At 39.9% G+C, this 10762-nt stretch overlaps 1 protein-coding gene and 1 long non-coding RNA gene across 2 annotated transcripts; one reads left to right on the plus strand and one right to left on the minus strand.

The window, feature by feature from the left end:
- Nucleotides 1-5: 5 nt before the first annotated feature.
- LOC122321378 (uncharacterized) lies at nucleotides 6-368 on the minus strand. The gene has a single exon (XM_043211245.2). The coding sequence runs from the start codon at nucleotides 366-368 to the stop codon at nucleotides 6-8; it is 363 nt and encodes a 120-aa protein (XP_043067180.1).
- A 705-nt stretch (nucleotides 369-1073) lies between these two features.
- Nucleotides 1074-1666, plus strand: LOC138927817 (uncharacterized). The gene is made up of 2 exons (XR_011444295.1): nucleotides 1074-1458; nucleotides 1582-1666. It is a non-coding gene; the product is annotated as an uncharacterized lncRNA (long non-coding RNA).
- The last annotated feature ends 9096 nt before the right edge of the window (nucleotides 1667-10762 follow it).

The following is a 10762-nucleotide window of genomic DNA, read 5'->3' on the forward strand; positions in this document are numbered from 1 at the left end:
TAAGTTTAATCAGTTTTTTCTATAGGTTTACAAAAGTGAAAAATTTCTGGATCCGTTCGAGCTGATCGCAAATAAAAATGAACGTTGCCCGTGCAATATAGGCAATTATAAATATTTACAGTGCCAGCATTTTCCCAATTGTGGAACTGAGTGTAATGTGCGCAAATATCACTAAAGGAGTAACTTTTAAATTGAGTTTTACACGTCAAACACTGGATCAGCTCACCAAGATGGAGTCGATCTACGCAAAATAATGGAAAGGTAGCATCACTTTCCGTGTACTCAAATTGTTCATCTATGTTGCTAACTTTGAACAAATAGCTACACGTGCGTTTTTCATGAAAATTTGACTCTCTGTTCATTGACATCCTCTTCAGTCTTTATACACATTATTTTATTTTCTTTGTGTTCTAATTGATGAATGATATATTCTGGCGTCGATTATTAGGTAATTATCGAAAAGTTTATACACACATGTCAAACAGAAAATATTTATTTTGTTCGTTTTTGAAACAAAGGGAAAGAGTTATATTGTATTGCAATACAAAAATTCTTCCATTTGGTATTTAAATTAAAAAACCTATGGTCCAGTTTTTTTACATATGAAAAAAAACAATCAAATTAGAAATCGTCTTTGAATGAATAATTATTTAGAATCATTTCAGCTTAAATATAAATATATAAATATGTGTTAAAATATATTTGAGTGTGAAAACATTTCAGCCTTGATTGACGCTCGACTTGCTAGGCAAATAAGACACTTGCAGAAGGCACTAGCTCTCAAGAATTCCAGTTAAATAATAAAAGGGCGCTAAAGGGAAATTTTTGTAAAACAACAAAATTCTATTGCTTAATATATTATACTTTTGCATATTTGTTTGCATAATTTTTTATTGATATGTATATTTTTTATTTGAAGTCTAGTGCTCAGACCGAAATTCGCATTTAAAAATTTACATGGGTATGCCAACCAACACCAATGAAAGTTTTGCACGCCTAGATTCCAGTGTGAACTAACATTTTCAAGTTACGCATTACGGTCATAACCTGTGTTGCCGTTATATCCTTTTTTCCGGACAGATCTGTCCGGTTTTTAACTGCGTCAGCCCGAAAAAATTTAAAACATCCCCTAGCCTTTTATCTGTCCTTTTTTTATTTTGGCCTGGCCTTTTTATCTGCTCTTTATTTTTGTGTAAAGTGCTGAAAAGTAATCCAAATGTACATTACTTTTATATTAATAGCAGCACTTGATAATTAATGCAACCCTGTTGTAATCGTAAATCGTATGTATCGATTAATACCATTTGTTACTTTTATTGTGAAATTTGTGCGGGAAAGATGCCAAAAGAAATTTACAAGCAAAAGTTTTGTGATTCATGGCTAAATCCACCGTATCTGGTGCAGTGGATGTGTCGTGCAAATGCAGAAGTTCAGCGTGTTATTAGCCAAGCTAATTTGGTAAAAACCAAATTACGCAACCAACTGCAAATAGAAAATTTAAATGCAATTTTATCGATGAGATAAATATTTTAATACTCTTTTGTATCACAAATTTATTTAAATTGTTTTTTTTTTTTTTAGGTTTGGGCTACGCAAGAAAGGCGATGTTCTAAACGATTTGGCCACCCATAAAGAGTGATATTACATAAAATTTATGGAAAAAATATTTTGTCTTGTTTTTTGTCCGTTTTTTTTAATTTTTGTCCTTTTCTATCCTTTTTTTATAATCAATCTAGCCTTTTTCTGTAACATGCTGACGGCAACACTGGTCATAACGGCCAAATTCAATTAAATGACAGCTATCAAACTCCATATAAAAAAACGGTGTAAAAAAAGGAAGAAGAATTTTTTGCCTCCTAGATTTTGCGGGTACTGAGTTGACGAAAATTTTTGTTATCGATTTTAATCGTGTTGCCGATTAAAAAAAAGTTTTTGGGCGAACTGAGTACTTGGTTTAGAAACTAAAAACGCTTAAAAAAAATAGCCGACGAAGTAAAGTTAATTAATTCGATATGGTGTAAATTATAAATCTAATTAAATTAGTAAATACACTTCTCGTCATTTTGCTATTTTCATTTTGAAAATATCGGTTTTAAATTATATATTTATACCAAATAAATAAAGGCGATACGGTCCTTTGTTTTGTTTTGACAGCTGATAGTTTTTGACTTGTTTGACATCATGTTGACCATGGAAAAAAACGATTTTCGTTCCCTAATAAAACATTATTTTTTGAGAGGCAAAACAGCGACGGAATCTAAACAAAAGTTAGATAAATACTACGCGGCTCATTCTCCTTCAGATTACACCGTGAAATATTGGATTCGAGAGTTCCGCGGTGGCCGAAACTTCACTACCGGTTACACAGGAAATCCATGAAATGGTGTTGGCTGGCCGGAAAGTGAAAGTTCGCGAGCTAGCAGAGGCCGAAAGCATACAGGGCATACTGAGCATACAGGACATATTTTGAGCGATATTTCGTAGATGAAAAATTATCCGTATGTGCTGCATGGCCGCGTATGCTGATTCCAGACCAAAAATACAGCATGCTGGTGCGGAATCGGGTGGATTTTTGGCGTCGATTGGTGATTGTTTATGAAACCTTCATCCAATAATACACACCAGAAAACCGAATGACTGCTCAGCAATGGACTAAAGCCGGCACGAGTGCTCCGAAGCGGCCGAGCGAGGTTAAACGGGTCGGAAAAGTCATGGCGTCCGTTTTCTGGGATTGTCGTGGTATACTCTTCGTGGACTATCTCGAAAAAGGAAAAACCATCAATAGCGGGAACTACTGTGCATTATTGGAGCGATTGAAGACCAAAACTGCTGCGAAACGGCCTCACATGAAGCGAAAAAAATTTTCTTTTTGCAGGACAATGTACCGGCACACAAGTTTTACAACCATGGCTAACATCAACGATTTAGGACTCCAAATGCTTCCTCATGCACCTTATTAGCCCGATTTGGCTCCCTCGGACTTTTACCCTTCCCAAACCTCAAAAGATGACTCATCAATAAAAAATTCAGCTCGCGGGAGGAAATCATCGATGCTGCAGAGGAGGAAATCATCGATGCTGTTTTACAGACCTTCCGGAGAATTACGTTTCAGATGGGATCAAAAAGTTGAAAAATTGCTGGAATAAGTGTATCGACCTAAAAGGAGACTACAATGAATTAAAAATAAAACAGGAAAGGAAAGCTAGCTTCGGGCGGAGCCGAATTTGATATACCCTTGCATTTAAAACCGGATATATATCGCAAACATCGGATATAGTTGGCCGATCCTTACGAGAATATGATAATATAACCCAATTTTTTATAATATAAAATCTAAAATAAAGTCCCAAACTTCTATCTTCAAAAATACCAAAGTTGGTATTTCTACCAAAAACCATTTCCGATCGTTCAGTTATATGGCAGCTATAAGATATTGTCAGCCGATCGTTATAAAATTTGGTACGTCGGATTAACAGACCAAAGATATAATCTGTACTAAGTTCCAGCTTTCGATCTTCAAAAACACAAAAGTTGGGTCATTCCCGATCAATCAGTTATATGGCAGCTATTGGATATAGTCGGCCGATCCTTATGAAATTTGGCATGTCGTTATGTTTTACCTTTCGAAAAATAGCTTTCATGTTAAATTTGAACTCTCTTACTCAAAAAACACCAAAAAACACCATTTCCGATCAATCAATTATATGACAGCTATAGGGTATAGTCGACCGATCCCGGCCGTGCCGACTTATATACTGCGTGCAAAGAAAAGAAGGGTGTGTGCAATGTTTCAAGTCGATAGCTTTAAAACTGAGAGACTAATTCGCGTAGAAACAGACAGACAGACGGACAGACGGACATGCTCATATCAACTCAGGAGGTGATCCTGATCAAGAATATATATACTTTATAGGGTCGGAAATGTCTCCTTGACTGCGTTGCACACTTATGGACAAAATTATAATACCCTCTGCAAGGGTATAGAAATGAAAACATCTACAATGCTTCTATTTATTAAAATTCCTTAAAACTTTTAAATTAAACAAGCAAAAAATAAAAAAATTCTTAGAAATAAATATAAATTAACAATGGTAATATAAAAGCTTTCTCAAAGCGCTTAAAGCTGAGTTGATCGATGGTTACGGCAAAGATGGGAGTGTGTTCTTATGACCATGACCCTTTCTTTCATGGTGCACCTATCGGAAGAGGTCTGGCTGGAGCTAGCTTATCTAGAGACGTGGTTTCTCTGGCTCTTCCAATGCACCCGCCAACAATAACTTACAAGTTTGACGATAAACAACACTTAAACATGCACAACATGAAAATTTACACAATATTAAAGTCGACAAGCAATTAGTATCTAACCTAAGAGGTTGAGGCGTCAATGCGGGGGGGCATGTCACTTGATCTTTTTTTAAAGCGGATGGGCCATATCATGCGAAAATTTCTGCAGTTCTGTCGATTCCTCCATTTTCTCTGTGCTACCAGGTCGAAAAGAGCCTTTCAGCCTACACTTTGCTAAGGAAATGCCTACTAGTTCTTTCTCCGGGAGAAGTGGGTTGCCCTTCTTAATTCGTCAGCGGCGCAATTTTCCTCGTGGTTCCTATGTCAGGGCACCCATATGAGGTGGATGTCATGCTGTTCCGCCATTTCGTTGCAAGATCTGCGACAGATCTGCGATTCACAGTCCTAGAGTTCGAAGAACATCCGTCATGAGCCCTGATGCCGCTTCACTATCAGAGAAGATAAAAATAGTTTCTTGAATGCCAGCAAGTGCTGGGAATCTAAGTACTTCCATGATAGCTATTACTTCAGCTTGGAACACACTACAGTGGTCGGAAAGTGTGAAAGAGACGTTTAGACAAAGACGCTCGCAGTGGAATCCGCCTCCCACCTGGCCATTCAAATTCAAACCATCCGTGTATATATGAAAGGAACCCGCTGGACCCAGGATTTTTGCGGCCCATTATAGCTTAAGGTGGTATGATCTGCGGGTATACAGTAGTCCGTAACGGCCATAAGCGTGAAATGGTATAAGCCCATTTTGGTGCCTTTAGTACTTTTCCATAGACCCGCCTCGCCTCATAGCCTGATTGCCGATAGCGTGCTACCTTGACCCCCAATATCTCTAAAGGCATTAGATCTACTATGATGTCTAAGGCGAAAGTTGGTGTGGTACGGAGAATACCTGTAATGCAGACCTCCACCATCCTCTTCGTTTTCGTAAATCTTTCCCTACTTATGAAATTTGTTAGGTCTAGTAGCCCCTGTATAAAGCCATCTTACTATTTTAGGAAATGTACCACATTTAAGCCCAATGACCTTGCGGCAGGTATAGGGCGCGATAGCCGCCTTATTAGCTGTACCCATAGTATTTTGCTTCCAGCCCAGTTTTCTTTGTAGCACATAGTACATAGTACATAGGAAGTAATGTACTTGGTGTTACCACTAAGGGTAAAAGTTTACCCTGATAGATTTTTTTTGTTCGCGGTTTTTCAGAATTTTGGCAATGGCTTGTGCATCAATTAGAGCATCAGCTGGCATTCATCATAAAGCCTAAAGGCCCAGACAACCGAGGAGCGCTTGAGAAACGATTTATTAGTGCATGTTAAGCTATTTGTAATTTATTAAGTTAGGAGGAGTTAGCAAGGAAATTTAAAATTCTATATTTTAAACAGGAAAATTATTTTATAGAGTAGAGACCATTGTAGTTCGATCATAAGACACTAAAAGGGTCGTGCTGTGCATTTGTCGAACTACAATGGCTAAGGAATAGAGGACTAAAGTTTCTAGTCCTTCCATTAGGAATGTTCAAATTAAAGCGTTTTAGCAAATGCTGGCTATCTTCTATATATCCCCATTGATTAGGTTATGAAGAAAAACTACACACAGCATTGTCCTACGATTGGGTAAACTTGGTAAGTTTATTAGTAGGAGTCTACTAGTATCCATCCTACTTTAAGATGGAAGATAAAGATTCGCATCCCAGTTAAGACCTCTAAGTGAAAATGTTAAGAAGTTCTTTTGTACGGATTCTATGCGATCCTGTCTATGCGATTGGGGACTTCAGACACATGAACCGTACTCCAGTATCGTGCCGACCAAAAAAATGTATAAGCTTTTAGTAATAAAGGGCTCGTTAAATTATTTTGACCAACTTTTTTGAAAATATGGTCAGAAACTTTAAGTTTAGTGGCTAATAGCACGCTGAGATCATAAACCTGAGTTAATTTCTCTAAGGCAATCCCATAGAGAGTATATTTCTTTCTTCAAAAAACTTTTTTGGGAATTTCGAAACATGGATGGCAGCATTTCTTGCTGAAATGTTCAAGAATCTCCGTAAAATTTTTCACCAAAATTAATAATCTGAACTCTGAATTATTTTCATAGTTTGAATTTGGAAGGGTTATTTCTTCGCAAATTTCATTCATTTACTTTCCATTTTTTATGTGATTTTACGGAAAGACATCCCAGTGTCACGATATGCTAATATTCTGACTAGCTCTTCATCCGAAAAGTATCTTTGTTGAGGCATTGTTACTGATATAAAATAAAAATTAGATTTCAGAAACTAATTTATCATCGGATCTATCTATTTTTTTAATAAAAAAGTATCTTATAGCAAAGATTATAAAGAACAAAAATTGGACATCTCATATAAATAAAAATTTTCTATGGCGGGTTCCAGCTCTGGAACCCATTTTTATACCTTTGTAGAGGGTATTATAATTTTGTCCAAAAGTGTGCAGCGCAGTGAAGGAGACATCTTCGACTCTATAAAGTATATATATTCTTGATCAGGATCACCTCCTGAGTTGATATGAGCATGTCCGTCTGTTTGTCTATTTCTACGCGAAATAATCTCTCATTTTTAAAGCTATCGACTTGAAACTTTGCACACACCCTTCTTTCCTTTGCACGCAGTATATAAGTCGGAACGACTGGGATCGGCCGACTATATCCTATAGCTGCCATATAACTGATTGATCGGAAATGGTTTTTGGTAGAAATACCAACTTTGGTATTTTTGAAGATAGAAGTTTGTGACTTTTTTTTAGATTTTGTAATATAATAAATTGGGTTTTATTATAATATTTTCATAAGGATCGGCAAACTATATCCGATGTTTGCAATATATATCCGGTGTTAACTGCAAGGGTATATCAACTTCGGCTCCGCCCGAAGTTAGCTTTTCTTTCTTGTTTTCTTTAATACTACAATTAAATTTAAATAAAAAATAATAGTTATAAGAAAAAAAAGGTTCGAAGTCCTTAGGAAGATTTGAACCCAGAAAAATCGTACATCGAGTCGAAGCTGTTAGGCGAGAGAGAGTGCGCTTTGGAGATTTACTTCCGCAATATCGATACTCGCGTGAGTTATCGAGCTTGGTCGTTCTAACGAGAACTTATGAGGATTGCCACAGTACCCCCTCCTAGAGTTCCAGTTGAAAAAAAAACTTTGCTAGGAATCGTCGTCCTGATCTTGGCACTTGCTCAGGTGTCTGGGCAGTTGGCGCTGTCGTCTGGTCCTGTGTCGGAGGCGTTTCGTCTTTGTAAGCTGGTTTAAGTCGATCGATGGAAACCTTGTGTTTGGTCATTGAGCGTTTTCAATGCCGTAATTAAAAATCAGAATTTAATTAGGTTCAACGTTATAACTTTATTCAGGCCGCATATGAAATTAGGATTTATGAGGATTTATGGAAAATATGGGAAATCCAATTTAGGATGCGAGCGCAGTAAGGAGATGGACGAGAGTGGCGCCAACCTTGCAGAGTAGGCTGAGCGGATGCTCGCTAACTATAACGCCGAATTAGCAAAGCCGAGCGGCCGAAAGAGAGTCGGCTTGCGACCAGCAAAACATCAGTTACTAATTAATTGTTGTGTTTAAATTAGTTGCTTGCTGCTTGGCCCGACATTCTCCCCCCAGTTGGGGCTTCTACTCCAACTTCATCCTTTTGCCCCAAAAGGCACAGCTTAGTCACTGCTCGCTTGGTAATTCCAGATGAGGTTTTTATCACCGCCACTCGAAAGATACCATCCCGAACAGGGATTAACTCCATTATTCTCGCAAGCGGCCATTTCATCGGATTTCACCACATGATGAAATTTCATTTCACCACATCGTTCAGTGCCAAGGCAGGACCGGAGGCGCGCCATTTGGAGCGCTGCTGGAGAAGACTTAGGTACTCCTCCTTCCATCGGGACCAGAAAGACTGCTGTAGGAAAGACACGCGCTGCCAGCTGTCCAACCGGTTGAAGTTCAGCTTTGTGACATCAGGCTCGATAAAGCTGACTGACGGACCACCAGTTAAAAAATGAGCTGGGGTCAGAACATCAAGGTCTGCAGGATTTTCTGAAAGAAACAATAAGGGTCGTGAATTTATAACAGCCCCAATATGGCACAGCAGCGTTCGCAGCTCCTCGAATCCCAGAACTGCAGATCCGACAGCTCGGTAAAAATGGTGCTTGGCGGTTTTAACAGCCGCTTCCCACAGACCACCGAAATGCGGAGATCGAGGAGGAATAAAATGACATTCGATGGACTCCATAGCGCAAAACTCCAGCAGTGCCCGTTGATGCTCTTCGCTTAGAAATAATCGGCGCAGCTCCTTTAGCTCGTTTTTGGCTCCAACAAAGTTGGTTGCGTTGTCAGACCAAATATGTTAAGGCCTTCGGCGGGTGCATATAAAACGCTTCAAAGCCTGCAAAAAAGACATTGTGGACAGATCCCTTACAAGCTCCAGGTGGACGGCTTTGGTAGCAAAACAAATGAAAATGCTAATGTAAAATTTTACTGGAGCCTTATTACGCACTTCCGGCTTATAATAGAACGGTCCACAAAAAGCCACACCGCTAACTCTTTGCTCCGGGAGATCAGCCATAATGTGCTCCAACAGTCGAGGCTTAGTCCGGAAGCATCGGATGTATTTGTGTATTGCCTTCGTCACGGTTTTTCTTCCCCCCAATTGGCCAATATTGGGACCCAATAATTGCCAACAGTGCGCGAGGTCCCGTATGTAAATTTCGCTCATGGAAGTCAACAATTATAGCCTGCGTAACTGGATGGCTTCTTGGAAGTATAATTGGATGCTGACTATCAAAATCCAACGACGAATTTTTTAGCCGACCGTCTACGCGTAACAGTCTAAATTTGTCCAAGAAGGAAGAGGATGAGGCAAGGGCACTGGATACCGCTATGTCTTTTCCATTTTTAAGAGCCTTTAAGTCCTCCCAAAACGGCACACGCTGCACTAGCCGCAATAACAGCTGTGTTCCAGATTTTATATCGCTAGCCGTAACACCGTGGTGGTGAATTCGTTAAGAAAACTTTTATACGTACGCGAATACCCTCTGCAGTGCTGGAAACGAATTAGCGTACTAAGTAACCGCTGTTATATCCACGTACGGAGACTGAATGAGCAGGACCCTTGCACGTAACTCTAGGGTTGATCTCTCAGATGGGACCGCGGTTGGCCACGCCTCTTGGGATCCAATGAGAAACGGAGGACCATGAGACCACAGCTTATTCTCAACCAATTCATTGGGAAGAGCACCACGCGACAGGATATCTGCTGGGTTCAAAGAAGTGGGAACATACCGCCACTCCATTTCTCTAGTTAGCTTCTGAATGGTCGAAACTCGATTGGCGACGAAAACATTAAACCGAGAGGGTTCTTCTCGAATCCAAGACAGAGCCACAGCAAAATCGCACCAGCAAAAATACTTTCCAACGTAGACCTTCAACTGCTCTACTTCCGACATAAGTCGAGCCAACAACTCGGCCCCGATAACTCCAGCTTAGGCACCGTAACAGTCTTTAACGGCGCAACTCGAGACTTCGAATAGAGTAAATAGCGTGCAGATCTTGCGCCCTTGGACACGACATAAACGCATGCCCCATACGCCTCAATGCTGGCATCACAGAATCCATGGACCTCCACCTCGGATTTCGATGTTAGCACCCATCTACGGAATTCGGCGCGCTGCGTACTAACAAAGCTGCTACAAATCATATTCCAGTCGCAGTGAAGAGCTTGAGGAAGACTTTCATCCCAGGACAACTTCTCACGGCACAGTTTCTGGAGAAAGATCTTTGCCTTTGAAATTACAGGACCAACAAGGCCTAAGGAGTCATAAAGCCGAGCGACTGAAGAAAGCACAATGCGCCTAGTGGGCTTTGAGATTGACTGAATCCCTTCAAAAGAATATAGCAAGCGGTCAGTTGCAGGATCCCAAGCAAGACCCAGTGTCTTTGTTAAGTTGCTACCATCATCAAACTTTAGGAAAGACTCCCGATCTTCTTCAGACACCTTATCCAGCACGTCAGCAACATTGGAGCACCACTTCCTTAACCGAAAATGGCCTTTGGCAAGGATCGCGGATGTTTGCTGCATTATGCTAAAAGCTTCATCTATAGAGTCGCCTCCGGAAAGCAGATAATCCACATAAAAGTCGCGACGCAGAATTTCGGCCCCCTTTGGAAACATTATTTGCTCATCATCTGCCAACTGATGCATTGTCCGAACTGCTAAAAATGAGGCAGGCTTCGTTCCATAGGTTAAAAAACAGCTTAAAAACCTGTAACTCATCCTGGGTGGAATCCCGCCAAAGAATACACTGAAGATAGCTGTCCTCAGGAAAAACCCTGACGCAACGATACATTTTACAAATATCTCCAGTAATGGCCACCCGATGGCATCGGAACCTTAACAGAATATGCAGTAACTTTGGCTGAATAACTGGGCCAGACATCAACACGTCAT

The sequence above is a fragment of the Drosophila bipectinata genome, chromosome XR, assembly GCF_030179905.1.
Source record: "Drosophila bipectinata strain 14024-0381.07 chromosome XR, DbipHiC1v2, whole genome shotgun sequence".
NCBI lineage: Eukaryota > Metazoa > Arthropoda > Insecta > Diptera > Drosophilidae > Drosophila > Drosophila bipectinata.